The sequence below is a fragment of the Bos indicus genome, chromosome 26 (genome assembly GCF_029378745.1).
Source record: "Bos indicus isolate NIAB-ARS_2022 breed Sahiwal x Tharparkar chromosome 26, NIAB-ARS_B.indTharparkar_mat_pri_1.0, whole genome shotgun sequence".
Classification (NCBI taxonomy): Eukaryota; Metazoa; Chordata; class Mammalia; order Artiodactyla; family Bovidae; genus Bos; species Bos indicus.
Window position 1 is genome coordinate 46,009,147 of NC_091785.1, and position 21,898 is coordinate 46,031,044.

The window sequence follows — 21,898 nt, forward strand, 5'->3', positions numbered from 1 at the left end:
AAGAATACTGGAGTGGGTTGCCATTTCCTTCTCCAGGGGATCTTCCCAACCCAGGGATCGAACATCCCACATCGCAGGCAGACGCTTTAACCTCTGAGCTACCAGGGAAGCCTTCATATAAATAAAGTCACACAATACATGGCCTTTTGTAGCAGGCTTCTTTCACTTAGTGTAATGTGTTCAAGGTCTGTGAATGTCAGAGATTCATTTTTTTAATGGGTGAAGTGCTTCTGCATTCATCAGTTGATGGACCTCTGGGTTTTTCTATTTTTCATGTGTAATGGGTAATGTTTCTTTGATTCATGCACAGGGCTCTGTGTGGAAATATATTTTCATTTCTTCTGTGTGTGCACCTAGAGGTGGAAGTGCTGGGTCTGATGGTAACTATGGTAACATGTTCAGGAACCGCCAGACAGAATTCCCAAGTGGCTGCACCGTGCTGCATTCCCAGCAGCATGGTATGAGGGTACCGGCTCCTTCACATCCTAGCCAGCACTTGGTATTGGTGCTCTTTTGAATTATGGCCATTTTAGTGGGTGTGAAATGAAAAGTAACATCATAAAGCATCATTCTTTTGGGTGAGATTTTGGTCCATATTGATGGGCCTCATTCAGCTTTCTGGTGGCATTCAGTGACCATTCAGTGAGCTCACGTCTCAGTACGGTCTTGTATTCTGTTGGGTCATTTTGTAGTATATCCTTCAACTCTCTCCCTTGACTTTTTCCTTTTACAGCAAAATGTTTACTGATTTCATCCTAAATGTCCCCGTGGGTTTGCTGACCATTCAGAAGCTGTATTGCTTGATTGAAATAATTCACAGTGACCTCTTCACACAGCATGGTGAGTGAAACCCTGAGAATCACTAAATTGTCACATTAATCATTGTCTGAAGGCCTTGACCCTTCTGAATTCTCTCTTTGTCAAAAGGAGTGGGGAAGTTGCCCCCAATTAAAACAGCTCCGTTACAAGAAAGGAAGATTTAGCCCTTGCCAGAGAATGGTAATTGACATCTACTGTAGGTAATAGATCATTGAGAAATGAAGGCCAATCCTCGTAGTTTGGAATTTAGGTGTATACCAAGGCCCTCGGATAATCAGCATACATTGTAGCCTCTAAGATGTGTGATTGTCTATCCTGGGGAGGCAATCACTGACTTCCATTGAGATGATTGCAATGAAAAGTTTCAAATTTTCTTTCAGCCTCGAAGTAATGGTTCTGTCTTAGCCTGAACTTAGCATTTTGTGACAGGGCTTCCTCAAACCCAACGCAAAGGAGAAAGAATTTGAATGACTCCTCAACTCATTTACCCTGAGGACACTTTATATTTCCACATGTTATCTCCCTACGCTTTTCTATTAATCACTTTCTTTCTGTTTGGACAGATTGAATTAATATTTTACACTTGTCAAGAAGTTTTATTGAAAGCTTAAGACCTTTGCATAATCCCACGGTCTTCCTCATTTATTGGAGGGAGACGGGAAGACTGTTGAGTGACTTTCTGATGGAACGGCATACATTTTTTCTGCTCCATTTCTGTCCTGCTGTTTGGCTTTTCCTTTCATTTTCTTCTGTCCTCATGTGTGGTATTGTTCCAGAGATGGAGCAGCTCAGTTTCCTGTGGAGGACTCAGTGTGTCTGGTTAATCGTTTGTTCCATCTGGACCACTGGAACCTATGTTTTTAATCTTATTTCTTGATTTAACTTTATACAGTGCCCTGTAGTCTATACTTACAGCTAAGGCTTATGTTAAGAGGAAATGTTAAGACTTCATCTGAGTGGGAGTGTTTTTCTGGAGAAAGCACATGAAACCAAGAAGTGAGTGGCTTTCTGCAGCCCTTCAAAACATCGTTCTCTATTTGTCACTTGCATAAAAGAAAGTCAGCTCTGCTACCATTGCTTGCAACTCAGAGCTCACACAGCTCCTTAAACCGGTAATCCGACTGTCCGTGTTTCAAGCTGTCCTTGGAGGGCTGGGTATTGAATTGCTCGTTCTTCAGGTGTTACTAAAGCTTGGGGACTCTTTGTGGCCCTTGGCGCGGGGCGTGTGGTAGAGGTGATTTGTGAAGACGCGGCCTCAGTGTTTCTTTCCATATAAACTAAACTTGATGCCACAGCAGGTAAAAATCCCCTGAAAATTTTATATCTGGATCTTATTAGACAGATTACTAATATCTCTTCTTCCAGCCATCCAACCCGAAGACACAAACACACACACACCTCTACCACTATTACCATCAACTTTTCTGAGTTAACGATTGTCAAAAAGTAACAATTATTAAGGATTAATTGTACTTGGCTTCCCTGGTGGCTCAGATGGTAAAGCGTCTGCCTGCAATGCGGGAGACCTGGGTTCGATCTCTGGGTCGAGAAAATTTCCTGGAGAAGGAAATGGCCTCCACTCCAGTACTCTTGCCTGGAAAATCCTGGTAGGCTCCTCTGTCCATGGGGTTGCAAAGAGTTGGACATGACTGAGTGACTTCACTTCTTTTCGTACTTGGCTTTTACTGAGTGTTTTTATAGGGAAGACCTTCTTGCAGACAAATGATGACTATTTCAAAATCTCTGTTGAACACTCTTGTCCCACATGCCAAATGAATGAGGTCCTTTTGAGTAACGACCTAAGGCGTAAACAGTTCAGTTAAACATACTAAAATAGATCTTCTTTTAAGAATGTATTTCAGGGAAGTGCTTTCTTCTGTGGAAACTTACACATGTTTTTTAGCTAGTAGATCGCGCGAAGCCAAACGTAGGATTTGCTTTTGAGGATTATGTCAGTCTGTGTGTTTGGCAGTTGCTCTCTTTACTGTTCTCGATTTCTGTTCTCATTCTTGTTTTATAAGTCTTTTTTTTTTTTTAAATCTTAGACTGCCTTAAGCCTTGTTTTAGAAACATGGAGCATAAAAATAAATATTTAGCTTTGTTTGACAGGGAATTACCAGGATATATCATATTTTAGAATGATCAACTTAGTATCTTTCTAGATATTACAAAGGTTGGAATTGAATCTCAATAGCCAGATGTACCCGAGCTAGTCAATGAGATCGCAGGAAATAAATGAATCCAGAATTATTATGGGCAGTGATGAATGAGCCAAAAGTAGCCTGAAGCTTCATGTCTTACAAGAAGCTCCAGAACTGTCCCATTATTAGATGGTCTCTGAGCCATAACTGGCTCCCCAAATCTACTTCCAGACGCTCTCCGGCTGCCTGGAAGCATTTCAGAATGTGCTGTCTGATGTGAAAATGGGCCCGTGTATAGGCTGTGAGTTTTCACAATCTTTCTGGGTAAAGACAGCAAAGACAACCTTGATTTTTCTCACCTCAGGCTCCCTGCATCTTCGGAGTTACCAAGAGCCATCTTACCTCCTTGTCAGGAAAGATATAGCACTGGAAATCTTCCAGTTGGTCTGTTCTTACAATGTCATTACTTGTGCAAAATCTTCTGTGCCACATTTGGTATAAATATTTAAAGGCAAACCATTTTCTGATGAGATATGATGGCTGTGAGTGTCTTCCCTTGTTCCGTTTCTTGTTAACTTGTAAAAAATGTAGTTGTCCATGTCCTCTTTCCTGATCCAAGTGGAATCACTCAAACTAGCTCCCTTTGTGTCTAGATCTTTAGAATGCGTTCTGGCCAGATTTGGCAGCTCAAGCTGCGGACTGCGCTGGATGGTCTGCGTTCTCGGGGGGTGTGGTTGGAGGGCTCCCTGTCTGGCTCCTCTGGCTCCCCTGTTGGGCTCCGGGGGTGAGTCTTTGCTCATCAGCATGCGTGTTGGTTCTCTCATAGCAGAGACTCTGTGGCTTTGCTCCAAAACGCTTCTTTCCATCTCCCTCCAATATCAAAGATATTCCAGTCTCACTTTGATGGGAATAGCAAGCTGATTTGGGTGCAGTGAGGCTGGCAGTGAATTCTGAGAGTGGCATTGCCCCTCTGCAGGAAAGCCTTCCCTTGCCAGGTGTGGGTCCCAGCTGGCCAAGGCTTACAGGGTGCAGGTTAGCTCAGCCTGCTCCTCTTCTGTCCCCTTCAAGGACCTGGAATCAGAGGATCCAGCTGAGTTTGTTAGGCTACAGCAGGAGAGGTGTCTTTTGGCAAAGACAGTTGTGTTTGGCCCGAACCAGTCTGGAGATTACGGGCACTGTCGCTGCCATCTGTTCACAGCTATACGAGTTGCAGTGCTCCTTCTGAGTCAGGTCCTCATAGCTCCTGTTACCTCCGTATCCTCTACCCTGATCTGAAGGAAACTGGGGTTCTTTACAGAGCTGTCCTTCCCACTGCTCCTTAACAGTTGCCATCCCTACAAGACTATACCTCCTTGGCAGAACGGAGGATGTATTCTGCATTGTAGATGCAAGCGTGGCCGTGGATTTGAGTTCTGGCGTCTGTATTCGGGAAACAGAGCTTGTAATGTAGAAATCTCCCCCCAGTATAAGAAGGCTATTCAGAAGCTGGAGCGTGGACCTGGCCATCCTGCGTGTGGGCTGTAGTAGATGGCTGATGGCATCAGTGTCTCAGCCCCTCCGGAGGCCTCCGGAGAACTCAGAGCTCAGGGTTGGCTGTCGGCCACATCAGCCTTTTCTCTGTGTTCTGCCTGTCTCCGTTTGCTTTGTTTACAAAAGGAAATGAATGACTGGCGCTTGCATCATTTCTTCTATAAATGATTTTGTGTGTGTTAGTCACTCAGTTGTATCTGACTCTTTTGTGACCCCATGATCTGTAGCCCGCCAAGCGCCTCTGTCCATGGGATTCTCCAGACAAGAATACTGGAGTGACCTGCCATTCCCTTCTCCAGGGGATTTTCCCAACCCAGGGATCGAACCTGGGTCTCACACATTGCAGGCAGATTCTTTACTGCCCGAGCCACCAGGGTAGTGATTTTGCTTCCTCATTATTAAAGAACTACATGTTTCTGAGCTCCTTTCTGTAATGAGGGCAGGCAGCCTGTAAGAGGATTGCGAGCGTGTGTGGACTTTGTGATCAGATTGCCTGCATTCACATCCCGCCTCTGTGACCTGCTAACTCAGTGACCTCCGCTAAGTTACTCTCCAGGCTTCAGTTTCTCCAGCTGCCCTTTTCTTCTTGCCAAGATTACATTACCTGCAGATTGATACATGTGTGATACTGAGATCTGCACTCAGCATTTAATGCACGTTCAATAAATGTTAGGCCCGTGTCTTCATTTTTGTTGAAGATTTCATAGAAAAATAGCAGATGAGAACTTGTCTCGTTGAGGAAGGTATTATCATGTCAAATACGTGATGAAAGAAAATTGGTGAAAGAAGATAGATTCAGATCAAATACTGAAAGGGATTAAATAGGGAGCTTCCCCCGAGAGGCGCTCAGATCGCCGTGCAGAGCATACCCCAGACATGCTGCCCCATGGCCCCTCTTGCCACTCTCCACACTGCGTGCTCACTGTCCAGTTTTCCTTCTTGGCTTGTTTTTGTGGTCCTTCCTTAAAATGAGAGGGCTTTGAGCATGGCCCTGTTATTTTTCTATTGCTGCTGCCTAGAACAAGGCCTTCAAGCCAGTTCAAATATGAACTGAGAACTTCCACATGTTCAAGCTGGGTTTAATAAAAACAGAGGAACCAAAGAGCAAATTGCCAACATTTGTTGGATCATAGAGAAAACAAGAGAATTCCAGAAAAACCTCTACTTCTGCATCATTGACTACGGGAAAGCCTTTGACTGTGTGGATCACAACAAACTGTGGAAATTTTTTAAAAAGATGGGAATACCAGACCACCTTAGCTGTCTCCTGAGTATGCAGGTCAAGAAGCAACAATTAGAAACAGACATGGAAAAACGGACTGGTTCAAAATTGGGAAAGGAGAATGTATATTGTCTGCTTATTTAAATTCTATGCAGAGTTCGTCATGCGAAATGCCAGGTTGGATGAATTGCTTCCCTGGTGGCTCAGCTGATAAGGAATCAGCTTGCAATGCAGGAGACCCCCATTAAATCCTTGGGTCAGGAAGATCCACTGGAGAAGGGATAGGCTATCCACTCTGGTATTCTTGAACTTCCCTGGTGGCTCAGCTGGTAAAGAGTCAGCCTGCAATGCAGGAGACCTGGGTTCGATCCTTGGGTCTGGAAGATCCCCTGGAGAAGGGAACGGCTACCCACTCCAGTATTCTGGCCTGGAGAATTCCATGGACTGTATAGTCCATGGGGTTGCAAAGAGTTGGACACGACTGAGTGACTTTCACATGAATCACAGGCTGGAATCAAGATTACTAAGAGAAATATCAACAACCTCAGACATGCAGATGACACCACCCTAATGGCAGAAAGTGAAGAGGAACTAAAGAGTCTCTTGATGAAGGTGAAAGAGGAAAGTGAAAAAGGTGGCTAGAAACTCAACATTGAAAAAACTAAGATCATGGTACCTGGTCCCATCACTTCATGGCAGATAGAAAGGCAGAAAGTGGAAGCATTGGCAGATTTTATTTCCTTGGGCTCCAAAATCACTGTGGATGGTAACTGCAGCCGTAAAATTAAAAGACCCTTGCTCCTTGGAAGGAATGCTATGACTAACCTAGACAGTGGATTAAAAAGCAAAGATAACACTTGCCAACAAAGCTATGTAAAGTCAAAGCTGTGGTATTCCCAGTAGTCATGTATAGATTTGAAAGTTAAACCATAAAGGATGCTGACAGCCAAAGAATTGTTGCTTTCTAATTGTGGTGCTGGAGATGACTCTTTAGAATCCCATGGACTGCAAGGATATCAAAGAAGTCAATACTAAAGGAAATCAATCCTGAATATTCACTGGAAGGACTAATGCTGAAGCTGAAGCTCCAGTGCTTTGACCATCTGATGAGAAGAGCTGACTCTTTGGAAAAGACCCTGATGAGGGGAAAGCTTTAAGGCAAAAGGAGAGGGTTGTGGTAGAGGATGAAATGGTTAGGTGGCATCATTGGCTCAGTGGACATGAATTTGAGCAAACTCTGGGAGACAGTGCAGGACCGAGGTGCCTCGTGTGCCAGTCCATGGAGTTGCAAGGATTTGGTAGTGATTTGGTAGCAACAAAACAGGGCTTGGCTCATGATGCATATTTATTGAATGTTCACGTCCAGCACGTCTTTCCCTGGGGAGCATTGCAGAGAAGAAAGCATGACTCTTTACCAGCTGAGCCACCAGGAAAGTTCAAGAATACCAGAGTGGATAGCCTATCCCTTCTCCAGTGGATCTTCCTTACCCAGGGATCAAATGGGGGTCTCCTGCATTGCAGGCGGATTCCTTACCAGCTGAGCTACCAGGGATACAATTCATCCAACCTGGCATTTCACATGATGAACTCTGCATAGAATTTAAATAAGCAGGGTGACAATATACATACTCCTTTCCCAATTTTGAACCAGTCTGTTTTTCCATGTCTAACTGTTGCTTCTTGACCTGCATACTCAGGAGACAGCTAAGGTGGTCTGGTATTCCCATCTCTTTAAAAAATTTCCACAGTTTGTTGTGATCCACACAGTCAAAGGCTTTCCCGTAGTTGATGATGCAGAAGTAGAGGTTCACTTGCTCTAAGGGAGGGGAAGTCCTGTGTTTGCACGGGGGAAGGTGGCCTTCTCTCCCTGTCTAGGCTCTGAGTGGGTTGATCATGGAGTGGGGAGGACCTGTCTTTAAGGAGAAGGAACAGAAGGAGAGAAGGAAGATGGTGAGAGCCTTGAGATATGGAGGGTCATCTGTGAGCAGTTGTATAAAATTAAGGTCTTGGTCTTTTTGATTTTGATTTTATTATTTCCCTGTTTTGTGGAAAGAAGACATTCAACAAGGGACAGTTCAAGATGGCTTTTGGTTAAAATTACAAAGAAACTTGAACAGACAGGAAAATGAGAAGAGTGTAATAACGAATGCCTATGTACCCCTCACTGGGCTTCAAATGCTAATAAGTCATAGTCCCATTTTTTATCTCTGTACTTCTCCCCTAGATATTTTTATTTTTAAATATATTTTATTGAAATATAGTTGACTTACGGTGTTGTTCATTACTGCTGTACAGCCAAGTGATTCAGTTACACACACACACACACACACACACACACACACACACTACATTTGTTGCTGTTCAGTCGTGTCTGACTCTGTGACCCCACGGGCTGCAGCATGCCAGGGTCCTCTGCCCTTCACTGTCTTTTTCATGTTCTTTTCCATTATGGTTTATTCCTAGGATATTGCATATAGTTCCCTGTGCCATGCAGTAGGACTTTGTCGTTGATCCATTCTATGTCTAATAGCTTGCCTCTGCTCATCCCAAATTCATCCCAACTAATCCCAATCCATTCCTCCCCCCACCCTCACCCAGATAGGTTGAAGCAAATCCTAGCCTTCACAGTGTTTCGGGAAGGTGGCTTTTCAAATGTGACCTTGTAGTCAGAGTAGATGGCATTGTTTCAGAAGAGGGACGAGGTGTGGAGGGGCTGGTCCCTGTGCTGATGTTAGGAACCCACCTGGGCCGTTCCCGCTCCTGGTCCCCGGCTAAGAGGAAGGGCTCGGGCTCTTTATCCTGCCCTCTGTGGACAGCCAGGGAATGGGCAGGAATGGCTCCAAGCATTGTCTAGACATATGATCTGACTACTTGAAAGCTGGTTAAATAGATTATGTGCTTCACAAAAAGGTAACTCTTCCAAATAACCTGTGGCATGGAGTGAGCAGACTTTTAAATCAAGTTAAAATAGAAGGAAAGGTCAAAGCGTCATCCTTTGTGTATTTGTAGCTTCGTTCCCATGTGATTACATAGTTGCTCACCTATCTGACAAAAGCTGTGAAGATTAAAGCTTCCATCCTATTATAGAAATGAAAGGTTGCAGTGTAATTAAATTAACATAAACACAAGGACACCATGGTTTGGGATTTATGCTGACAAAAATATTTCACATTAATGTTATAAAAACTGGAATAAAAGAAATCAAGTTGAGATAGCATTGACTTAAATTTGTCAAGCACATTGGGCATACTTGCAAACAGCTGAAGTGGGAGACATTCTATTACCCACATGGGCTCCTTTCCGCTGTGCTTCTGCACCTGAGACCTGGGGAAAGCTCATTCCAGTAACACCGAATCTCCTTGCCTTTCAGGATCTAGTTTTTTTATATTCTCATATTGAAAGTGACAGAAGTAACTGACAGATTTTCTTTCAGTTCAGTTCAGTCCAGTTCAGTCGCTCAATCATGTCTGGCTCTTTGCGACCCCATGGACTGTAGCACGCCAGGCTTCCCTGTCCATCACCAACTCCTGGAGCTTGCTCAGAGTCACATTCCTTGAGTCAGTGATGCCATCCAACCATCTCATCCTCTGTCGTCCCCTTCTCTTCCTACCTTCAGTCTTTCCCCGCATCAGAGTCTTTTCCAAAATGTCATTTCTTTACATCAGATGGCCAAAGTATTAGAGCTTCAGCTTCAGCATCAGTCCTTCCAATGAATATTCAGGACTGATTTCCTTTAGGATTGACTGGTTTGATCTCCTTGCAGTCCAAAGGACTCTCAAGAGCCTTCTTCAACAACACAGTTCAAAAGCATCCATTGTTTGGCACTCAGCTTTCTTTATGGTCCAGCTCTCACACTCATACATGACTACAGGAAAAACCATAGTTTTGACTAGACAGAAGTTTGTCAACAAAGTAATATCGCTGCTTTTAAATATACTGTCTAGGTTTGTCATAGCTTTTCTTCCAAGGAGCAAGTGTCTTTTAATTTCATGGCTGCAGTCACCATCTGCAGTGCTTTTGGAGCCCAAGAAAGTAAAGTCTGTCAGTGTTTTCATTGTTCACCCATCTATTTGCCATGAAGTGATGGGACCAGATGCCATGATCTTAGTTTTTTGAATATTGAGTTTTAAGCCAGTTTTTTCACTCTCCTCTTTCACTTTCATAAAGAGGCTCTTTAGTTCCTCTTTGCTTTCTGCTGTAAGGGTGGTATTATCTGAATATCTGATGTTATTGATATTTCTCCCAACAACCTTGATTCTAGCTAATGCTTCATCCAGTCTGGCATTTCTCATGATATACTCTGCATATAAGTTAAATAAGCAGGGCGACAGTGTACAGCCTTGACGTACTCCTTCCCCAATTTGGAATCAGTCTATTGTTCCGTGTCTGGTTCTAACTGTTGATACTTGACCTACATACATATTTCTCAGGAGGCAGGTAAGGTAGTCTGGTATTCCTATCTCTTTAAAAATTTTCCATAGTTTGTTGTGGTCCATAGAGTCAAAGGCATGTAATCAATAAAGCAGAAGTGGATATTTTTCTGGAATTCTCTTGCTTTTACTATGATCCAGTGGATGCTGGCAATTTGATCTCTCTGCCTTTTCTAAATCCAGCTTGAATATCTGGAAGTTCTCGGTTCACGTACTGTTGAAGCCTTGCTTGGAGAATTTTGAGCATTAGTTTGCTATCATGTGAGATGAGTGCAATTGTGCAGTAGTTTGAACATTCTTTGGCATTGCCTTTCTTTGGGATTAGAATGGAAAGTGACCTTTTCCAGTCCTGTGGCCACTGCTGAGTTTTGCAAATTTATTGGCATATTGAGTGCAGCACTTTCACAGCATCATCTTTTAGGATTTGAGATTAGTCAGATGGAATTCCTTCACCTCCACTAGCTTTGTTCATAGTGATGCTTCCTAAGGCCCACTTGACTTCACATTCCAGGGTGTCTGGCATTAGGTGAGTGATCACACCATCATGGTTATCTGGATCATGAAGATCTTTTTTGTATAGTTCTTCTATGTATTCTTGCCACCTCTTCTTAATGTCTTCTGACTCTCTTAGGTCCATACCGTTTCTGTGCTTCATCATGCTCTTTCAACTTTGCGTGAAATGTTTCCTTGGTATATCTAATTTTCTTGAAGAGATCTCTAGTCTTTTCCATTGTATTGTTTTCCTCTATCTCTTTGCATTGAGTCCTTAGAAAGCCTTTCTTATCTCTCCTGACATTCTTTGAAACTCTGCCTTCAGATGGGAGTATCTTTCCTTTTCTCCTTTGCTTTTTGCTTCTCTTCATTTCTTAGCTATTTGTAAGGCCTGCTGAGACAACATGGGCCCACTGGAGAAGGGAACTGTAAACCACTTCAGTATTCTTGCCTTGAGAACCCCATGAACAGTATTTCCTTTAGAACTTACATATACTTACCTTGTGTCATAAGTTGATTTTGCAGGGTAGTATGGTTTGGAGAATAAAGATTTAGAGACTTAGTGGCAACACTGTCTCTTTCCCGTCTTAATAGTAGTTTGGTTTAGTACTCTTAGTGAATTACTTTGGTTTTACCTTACTATTCACTGGGACCCCTTTGCTTGTTTTTATTTTTTTCTGTGATGTTTGCCATCTAGCAGTGAGGAGGAATGGAAAATGTGTCATTCCCTCATTCTCTGGCCGTTCCTGTGGCTCTGTCCTTCAATATAACGAATAGGCTCCCTTTAGATAGTGTTCATCAGCCTCATCAAACCTCATTTGTCTTCCATTTTTGAACAATAAAGAGCTTCTTTAAAATGTAGGCCTAGAGAGCTTAAAATTCATTTCCCTCATTCTTATTTTCAGGCGATTGAGTCCTTCAGTTATCAAGCAGAGGTGAGAACATAAGTTACAGCAACCCTTGAAAATCTGAGAGCAAAGACTCAGATGCCTAGTGGGACTCCTAGTAGGAATTATTGGTTCAGGCTTCTAGACTGTTTTCATCATCATTCCATCCAAAATAGAAAATTTATATCTCTAAAAAATTACCCTGTTAATCAGTTTGTCGTGCTTTAAATCGTAGAAAGGGAAACTGTGTGTTTAATACAGACCTGTAGAAAAATATACCTTCTTGATGCTTTGATCCATAAGCAAATCTCAAAAGAGATTTCTCTTCATTGAAAGGGATCTTAAAACCAGAAGCACTCTGTCGTAGCTTTGTTAACTTGACGGATGTTACACAGAAAGAAAAATTGGGGCTGGTAGTGTTGTCTGTGGCAGTTACTTAATGCACCACTTGTGTAGCTTTCTGGGAGACTTTAATTAGATAGTTGTGCTGAAGACTTCTAATGAACATTACCAGCTGTGAAACCCAAAGACTAATTTCTTAAATAATGATGGAATATAAATATAATTTTCTCCATTTAAATCATGCCCTGAGAAAATTTTAATCTTTATCTGTAACATAGTATACTTTTTTTCATCCCTAATTCAATATGTCACTCTATAGCTTTCATTGTATGTGTTTTGAAAACATCACTTGTTAAAACAGGGCAGCCTTTTAGAAGTGGTTTAATGAATCTGGGAGGGTGAACTCAATTTCAGTTTCTTAATTATATCCATTTAAATTCCATTATAATTTGTTGAGCACCTAGCATGTGCTCAGGACTGTTGGTGAGCGAATTTGAGTCCTCTGAGAGGCTTCAGAGCCATTTAAAAATATTTAATTGGAAAAGAGTAATTTTCTTAATTTACAGATAACCACCCAGGAGTTAACTGGCAAGTTGTACTTGGTAAGCAGCTTCTCAGGCAGGGAGCTGTCCACCACCGTGGTGCTGATTAAGGACTTTCCTTGTTACAAATCCATTACCTACTCTTAAGCTGATTCACATCCACTGTACGAGTAATGCATTCTGAACACTGAATTCACTTCAAATGCCATATGGAACAAGATAAAATACAAGTATGTGAATGAATAAGCACATACATAAATGAAACATAAGCCGTGTAGCGTGTTGTGCTCTTGTGCTTATGGAGTTTTCCTAGCCTTGTCTCTCTCTTTCTGTGTGATTAAATTGGTGGCATCAAGTTCCTCAGGGTGTAGTTGGTCTAACCTTTATTGATGGTCTATTGGTTCTCTGTTCTGTGCTCCCCTCTGAGTGAACTTCTGTCCCTGTTGCTTGATATTACTGGCACAAGGAGCAGTCTTAAAAGAGGCCGGCTTGATTGTCCCTTATCGAGTCATGCTCACACTGGTGCTAGGACTCTGAGTCTTCCCAGTTCATGGTCCCTCGTGTTGCCTACAGAAACTTGCCTGGGACAGTTGGAGGGTCCTCAGCTCAGCCTGCTGTCTCCTGGGTTCTCTTTTGAGATGCTCTTTTTTTCTTGTTGTTGCATAAACTCCTCCCTGAGGGCTAGTCCTTCCCTCAAGCTGGATGGGACCGACCGTAAGGTTTGGACATTGTTTTTAACCATATAGCTCATCACTGGGGCAACTAGTAGAAGAGTGTGTGCTGGGCTGCACAGGCCAAGACCGGTGTTCTTGGTTCCTTCACACACTTGGGTAAATGCACACAACTCCCCAGCCCCATTTTTCTGTGTTTGTTTCCTCATCTTCCACACAGTACAGTTCTGCCCAAGGACTGGCAAGCCTATAGCATTCCTCTAAAAGGTCCTGAGACACCTCCTTGATGCATTTCTATCCAGAGAACAAATTCCTGGTCTGACCAGTACTTTGCACACTGTCTTCCCTGGCATTTTGCTTGAGTCTTACTAATATTTTCATCTGCCTTTTTTTTTTTTGGATCTGCTTTTAAATGGGATTCATTTGAGATTTTTCTCCAGTTATTCTTCTTTCATTTGACAAGGTATTTATCATTATAATCTGAATTTGCTGAAGAATTGATGCTTTTAAATTACGGTTCTGGAGAAGACTCTTGAAAGTCTCCTGGACTTCAAGGAGATCAAACCAGTCAATCATAAATGAAATCACCTCTGAGTATTCATTGGAAGGATTGTTGCTGAAGCTCTAATACGTTGCCTACCTGGTGTGAAGAGCTGACTCATTGGAAAAGATCCTGATGCTGGGGAAGATTTAAGGCAGAAGGAGAAGGGAGCAGCAGAGGATAAGATAGTTCTATAGTATCACCAACTCAATGGACATGAACTTGGGCAGCTCTGGGAGATGTTGGAAGACAGGGAAACCTAGTGTGCTGCAGTCCATGGGATTGCAAAGAGTCAGGCATGACTTAGTGACTGACAACAACAACATAATATTAATGAACAGTTACTCTTTACAATTATACTTCTCCAAACTGTGGGATACAAAATATCTGCTACACCTCTCCCTTCTTTAAAAGATGACACATTTTTTACTAGGCCCTTTGGCTTCGGCCAGAAGACATATCTTTGACTAACTTCTTTTTCTCTTGTTCTACAATCTGTATCTTGCCCCATTCCCTTCCAGTTTTCAAGATGCTTTTAATTGCTCTGTCACTCTCTCAGTTAAAGTTTTGTGACATTGGGTCCCTCAGAGCTGACAGGCAGATTATCTTATTTCCGATCATTGCAGCACTTGGCCAAGTGGTGCTGAGAATCCTCTGACCAGAATACTTACAAAGGGACTGCCTGTTGGTAGGAATAGAAACAGAGCAGGGCAGTTGTATTTACTCCATTTCATGACCAAGATCTAAAGTTCAGAAAGGGAAACTGGTATGCTTAGGGTTACTTGATGCGAATTTACCCTGCTGGGACTGCTAATGATCACAGTTTAGTTAAAGCGAATTAAAATGGTTCTTGGAAAAATTTAATCTGCGTTCGACATGTAAAGTTACCTGAATCACACATGTTTACACACGTTTACATACATAGTCATCTGGCTTCGGGATCAGACATCTCATTCTAGTTCAGCTGTTGCCTGGTCCCTACACTGGCTGCTTGTCCCCATGTCTGTACAGCTGGGACATGAATAGATGGCTCCTGTGATCCCTTGCATTGCTGGCTCTGTGTTCCGCATTTCTGGCACTGGAAGATTTGTATAGCGGGAGAGAGTTATTTGAACAAATTGAATCATGTGGGCACAGAGTTCTCAGATTGTTGAAAAATCGGATGATTGTCTGAAAAAGATGGATAGCAAAGCATCCCCCATTTATATGACTCTTGCTGTTTAATTCTCATTAAAAGTATTCGTCTGGATCTTAGTTCTGTGTAACAGGCTCAAGGTTATTAAACGCACTTTATGGATCATTTGTTTAATGTGACCAAACTAAAAATTAAGAAGCACATTATTCAGTGTTCATAAAATGAATGTTTTAAACAGACAGATTCATTCTCGTATTTGCATCCTGCTTTGATGTAGAGCTGTAATGGAGTTATAGACGGATATTCTCCTTGGACATTTATAAGCTGATGATGCCTGTTGAATACCTTTTATAAAGATTAATATTTTTTGCTCTGTGCCCATTACCAGAGCATTAATCATCATGGCTTGAGCCTGCACAGCTGAGAATGAGCAGATGTCACGTTATTGCTGTCTGTAATCAAAGTGGATCGCACTGGGGAAATGGGTGTGGAAGGCTGGCTGGTGTGTTGCAGGGCTCTGATCCCCATGGCTGGTTTGCGAGGGGTCTGAGCCCAGGGCCGCCTGCGCCTTCCTGGTCGTCTGGGCGGGGCAGTCAGCCTTCACTCTGTGAGTGGCAGAGAGAAGCCAGGACAACTGAGCTGCCGGGCTTTGGCTCGCTTGTAGGTCAGCTCTGTGCCTTGACACAGACTAACAGGCATTGATGAGGCCTGCAGTCACATCTGTGACTGAAGACCATCCGCCAGGAGAAAGCTGTGGCCTTGACTCTCCTTCCAGAGATGAACACTAGTTCATTAAAATGAGAAATCGCACAGGAGGCCTCCAACATCTGCTTCCTAGCACACTCCCAGACTGCGCTGTCCAACAGAGATAGAATGCCAGCTACACACACAATTTATAATTTTATACAGTCCACAGTAAAAAAAAAAAGTGCAAGACAGTTGGTGAGATTGATTTTAATAATATATTTCATCTGAACTATGTCAACACGACCTTGATCTAAATATTACAAATGGCATGTTTCACACTCTTTTTTTGTTTTTTGTTTTTTCTATAGGAACTCTCTAAAATCCAGTGTGGTTTTTCCATGTATATCATATCTCAGTTTGGATGCTGAATTTTCATCACAGACTCTCGATCTGTATTTTTCACATTTAATAAAATTCACCACAGGAAAGGAGATTCATATATACATGCTGTTCCGTCGTTCCAAATAGTTGTTTGCAAGAACTGAATCAGGTGTCCATTTTTTACATTTAAGTTAAAAAGTTAAATGTAAAAAATTACATGAAAGTAACTAAAGTTGAAAATTCTACTCATCAGTGGAACAGGCTGTATTTCAAGGGCTCACTGGCTACCCTATTGACTAAGAAACTCTAAGGCAGGAGTTTTTGCTGTGTACTTTGTTGGAAAAGCTGACTTTGCAGAATAATATTATTTCCGTTACAGTTTTTGACAGCTACGCTTGACTGAGTGCTGACTACTTGCCAGATACACACATTATATCATTTGATTCTCACAGTAAGCCTGAAGGGTTAACAGTAGCATGCCCGTTTGCAGAGAAGGACAATTAAGCCTTCAAGAGTTGAAGTAACTTGCCCAAGATTCAAGGCAAAGAGTGAGACAGGTAGATATTATTATTTTCTTATGTGCATGGGTAAACAGAACTTTAATCAGACCAAAAGGCTTTTCCAAAATCAATTAGACTGTTAGTCCCAAACTCCCAATTTATCCCTCCCCTCTTCCTTCCCTTTGTCAACTATAAATTTGTTTTCTATGATTAACAGAAGCACACTTTAATATATAAAATAGATAAACAGCAGGAGCCTACTGTATAACACAAGGAACTATAGTCAATATCTTGTAATAACCTATAATGGAAAAGAATCTGAAAACATTTATAGATATATGTATACTGAATCACTCTGCTGTACACCGGAAACTAACACATTGTTGTAAACCAACTCTTGTTCAGTTCAGTAGCTCAGTTGTGTCCAACTCTTTGTGATCCCATGGGCTGCAGCACACCAGGCTTCCCTGTCCATTACCAACTCCCGGAGCTTGCTCAAACTCACGTCCATTGAGTCAGTGATGCTGTGCAACCATCTCATCCTGTGTTGTCCCCTTCTCCTCCTGCCTTCAATGCTTTCCAGCATCAGGGTCTTTTCTAAGGAGTCAGTTCTTTGCATCAGGTGGCCAAAGTATTAGAGCTTCAGCATCAGTCCTTCTAATGAATATTCAGGGTTGATTTCCTTTAGGATTGACTGGTTTGATCTCCTTGTAGTCCAACAGATTCTCAAGAATCTTCTCCAACACCACAGTTCAAAATCATCAGTTCTTCAGTGCTCAGCTTTCTTTCAGAGAAGGCGATGGCACCCCACTCCAGCACTCGTGCCTGGAAAATCCCATAGACGAAGGAGCCTGGAGGGCTGCAGTCCATGGGGTCGCGAAGAGTCGGACACGACTGAGCGACTTCCCTTTCACTTTTCACTTTCCTGCATTGGAGAAGGAAATGGCAACCCACTCCAGTGTTCTTGCCTGGAGAATCCCAGGGATGGTGGAGTCTGGTGGGCTGCCGTCTGTGGGGTCACACAGAGTTGGACACGACTGAAGCGACTTAACAGCTTTCTTTATGGTCCAACTCTGACATCCATACATGACGACTGGAAAAACCATAGCTTTGACTAAACAGACCTTTGTTGGAAAAGTAGTGTCTCTGCTTTTTAATATACTGTCTAGATTTGTCATAGCTTTTCTTCAAAGGAGCAAGCATCTTTTGATTTCATGTTTGCAGTCACCATCTGCAGTGATTTTGGAGCCCAAGAAAATAAAATCTGTCACTGTTTCCATTATTTCTCCATTTATTTGCCATGAATTGATGGGACCAGATGCCATGATCTTAGTTTTTTGAATGTTGAGTTTTAAGCCAGCTTTTTCACTCTCCTCTTTCACCTTCATCAAGAGGCTCTTTAGTTCATCTTTGCTTTCTGTCAGAAGGTTGGTGTCATCTGCATATCTGAAGTTATTGATATTTCTCCTGGCAATCTTGATTCCAGCTTGTGGTTCATCCAGCCTGGCATTTCACATGATGTATCTGCTTATACGTTAAATAAATAAACTGGTAATGGAAGTAAAGTCCGGTGCTGTAAAGAACAATATTGTATAGGAACCTGTAATATTAGGTCCATGAATCAAGGTAAATTGGAAGTGGTCCAACAGGAAGTAGCAAGAGTGAGCATTGACACTTTAGGAATCAGTGAACTAAAATGAACTTGAATGGGCGAATTTAATTCAGATGACCATTATATCTACTACTGTGAGCAAGAATTCCTTAGAAGAAATGGAGTAGCCATCATAGTCAACAAAAGAGTCCAAAATGCAGTACTTGGGTGCAGTCTCAAAAATGACAGAATGATCTCTGTTCGTTTCCAAGGCAAGCCATTTGGTATCACAGTAATCCAAGTCTATGCCCAACCACTAATGCCGAAGAAGCTGAAGTTGAACAGTTCTACGAAAACCTACAAGACCTCCTAGAACTAACACCAAAAAAAGATGTCCTTTTCATCATAGGGGACTTGACTCTACTTTAGTGAAAAAGCAAACAAACAAAATCAAATAGACTGACTCAGGTTCCTAGGCTTCAGTCACGTGTTGGTCACAGCTTTTCTCCATGTGTTGATCTGTGGGTAGTTGGTTTAAAATGTGTTTTCTTGATTTCAGTATTTGGTTGGTTGGTTTTTTTTTCTTTTTTTCCTTTGAGTGGGGAGATTGTCAGCTTCCTCAGACATCCATTCTGAACCAAGTAGGACTATATCTTGCTGTAGAAATGGTGTTCTGTTCATGGAGAAGGTTACTGGAGTCACCGATTTGAGACACGCAGAATATGACAGGGGATTCCTCTTCCTTGACTGCCAGATATATGTCTGATGCTTTAAAACAGCTCATTGCAGGTGTGAGTGTATGGGTGGGTATGTGTGTGCGTGTGTGAGTGGGTGGGTGGGTGCATGAGTGGTTGTGTGGGGGGTACCTTCCTCTATGCTCCTAATGTTTTGTTTTGACTTAGAAAAATTTTCAGGATCTTTAGTGTTATTGCAAACTTGGTCCCACCACTTCTTGAGAAAGCTGAAGGGAGCATAAATGCAGAGTCAGTGGTGTCCTTTGTAAAATAAGGTTCATTTTGCTTTGGGTGGGGAGGGCTGCTGGGTGGCTGGGCAGCACCAGGAGGCAGACCTGCTTCTCACTGCAGACCCTCTCCTGTGGTCCTCTGCACCTGTAGGTACAGAGAACCCAGACTAACACTCCTGTGTGCATGCACACACACACACACATGCACACACAGACAAATGCAGACACATATACACACACACACATGCGGACACACAGACACATATACACACATACACACATGCACACAGACACATATACACACACGCACACACACAGTACCCATATACACACACACGCATGCACACATACGCACACGCACGCACATACACATACACACAGACACATATACACACATACATGTGTGCACACACACAGAGACACATACACACACACAATACACATACGCACACACATGCACACATACACACACGCACACACACTTGCACACACGCACGTGTGCGCACACACACATGTGCACGCACACACATGTGCAAGTGCATGTGCACTTGAGCCCAAGCACTGCTGTGGGGATCGGCTTGGACACTGTTCAGTACAACTGAGTCCCCAGAGGCAGGTGGGAGCTTGCAGTGACGGCTTTGCCCCGACGTCCTCTGAGGACGGGACAGAGTGGCCCTTGGCTGCACGTCCTTGCTCCCACCTCAAACAAGCAGAGCATGGGGTTCACCCATGCTTAAGATGGTGGACCGGAGTCCTGTGCGGCTGTCTTGTTGGGAAGAGAGCACTTCTCCCCCTGAGCACATGCATGCCTGCTCACACATGCCCACACATGTGCAGGAAGTTACAGGCACACACACACACACACACACACAAACATACACTTCCACTCTCAGATCTTAGGGCATGTGCAGGGCCCCTCCCCTGGCTGAGAGCCAGACCTCTCCTCTAACAGAGACTGTTCCAGAGGGACAAGCAGCTCCCAGAGCCAGTCTTAGATCCCAGCAGTCTGAGGCCTGGCACCAGAAGCCCACCTGTCCCCAGGTCTGTCGGGGGCCAGGGCTGGGGCCTGCCAGTCATGGGTCACCAGGAAGGTGGATCAGTTGAGCTTGGGCTGCTTCCAGCTGTGGTCCTCGCAGCCACTGCAGGACCTGGGACGTTGCTCTTCTTCGTGGGGAGGCCTGGGTCATGCTTTTGAAGGTGTGGCTGCCCTGTGACCCTCTGTCCTTGGAGACTTCAGGAGATGCCTGGTGTGGTCCGTGCGCCTGTACGGAAGCCCCGGGCACATGGCCGCTCCCTCCCGGTGAGCTGGTCCTGTATGGGCGTGTGGTCAGGGGCCAGTGGTGGTCCTCTGGACAGGAGTGCTGGACCCTCCCAAAGTCCTTCTCACGTGGTCTTGTTCCATCCTCTCGGTGACGTAGGCTTATCCCCATGGCCCCCTTTATCTTGACCAGCCAGAGGTGGGTGGCAGTGATAAGGTTAGAACCACAGTTATCCTGTGGATGTTGAAAACATCCTGTGTGTATTCCATAGTATCTCTCGATACTATGGACCCATGAAGGGTTATAACAAATGGATTTTTATGTTCTCAGAAACAGGATGAAAGTCTTTAAACATGACAAAATGGCAGCAAAGTGTCCAAAATTTGGTCCTTTTTCCTCAAAAGAGGCTGGGTAATCAATGAACAAAGCTATCACAGAGCTCTGGGCTGGGTGGCAGGTGGGCATTCGCACCGGGAACCAGGAATGGTTGACGGCATCTCTCCCAGCAGAAGATGGACAAGGCGGTCATCCCTTCCCTCACCCTGGAGTGATTCTGACAGATGACACCAACACACTTGATTATTTGCAGAACGGTGAAGTCCAGCCCTGTCTGTCCAGCATGACACATACCTGGGGCCTTACGGCATGGACTGCGGCCAGGGCCTCTGGGTTGCCAGATCCCAAGGAGCCATTTCAGCCGTCTCTGAGTCTCGAGCTGTGTTCCTCTGATTTTCTAGGATCATTTGTGGACACAGCCCTGCTGCCCCGTTGGCCTGGCAAGTCCATCTGGCCTGCTGCTGCTGTGGGCTCCCTCCCAAGCTTGGCTTTGCTCAGCCTCCGAGGTCCTGCTTTCCTTGGTCCTGTGGTCAGCACCTGCCTCTGCCTGCTCAGCTTCTCGTGGCTCTTCCTTCCCCACCTACTTGGAAATTAGACTTACCTCCAGAGCGGTGGTGGCAGTGTTGCTGGGGATGACCAAGTGGCCGGGGTGGCTGAGGGCTCATCTACTGAGGGTGGCCATACTGGTGATGTGTTTCGGGTGAGAGGGAAGGGGGACTGCAGCTGGAGATGTTCCACCTGGACCTTGAGGGTGAATGCATCAGGGCTGGACTCAGACGGCTTGGCTGAGGGCCCCGCCCCACCCTGTGGCTTCTGGGAGCTGGAGTGTAGCTCTACACTGTACGTCGTGTTGCGGTTAAGGTCAGCAGAGCTACTGCAGGCTGCTGCGACTTGTGAACTTTAGGATTTTGTAGTAAGACGTTGGATTTGGGATGCCTGTGGAGTTCGTGTGTGTGTGGTTCAGCATTTTGGGCATCTGCATGTTCAGGCTGGATTCACTGCCATGAGGTCATCTTGTGGCCTGTCCCTTGGACTGGCATTGTCCTGGGGAGACTGATGCCTGTGCCCTCTCCTAGGCTGGAGGCCCATCTCAGCTTTGGAGCGCTTCTGTCATGAGTTCAAGGGGTGGTGGCATTTGGGGGAGATGCTCTCTGCAGGGCCAGGCCTTCACCCCGGACGTTGTAGGAAGGGCTGGGTGGGAAGGGGAAGGAATCGTGTGACAGCCTCTGACATCCAGGAGCCATGACGAGGAGAGCCTGTCCTGGTCCCCGTGCGAGAGCGCCTTCTCCTTGTGCTGCGCTCTCACGCCCTGCCCGCCTGCGATTCCTGACATCACAGTCAGCCAAGCCCACCCGGCCTCTGCCCGGAAGATGCTCAGCCCTTTAGCATCTCTGACTTACTTCTACCTAAATATTTGTTGGGTTCCCT

The 21,898-nt window shown here is 44.2% G+C and overlaps 1 protein-coding gene across 4 annotated transcripts in view; it reads left to right on the forward strand.

The window, feature by feature from the left end:
- Positions 1 to 21,898, forward strand: part of DOCK1 (dedicator of cytokinesis 1) — a 556,998-nt gene that overhangs the window by 186,352 nt on the left and 348,748 nt on the right. For all 4 annotated transcript variants that reach the window (XM_070781087.1, XM_070781089.1, XM_070781088.1 and 1 more), the window contains one exon: positions 734 to 840. In XM_070781087.1, the coding sequence (XP_070637188.1) occupies positions 734 to 840 (107 nt within the window). The remainder of the gene's footprint in view (positions 1 to 733; positions 841 to 21,898) is intronic.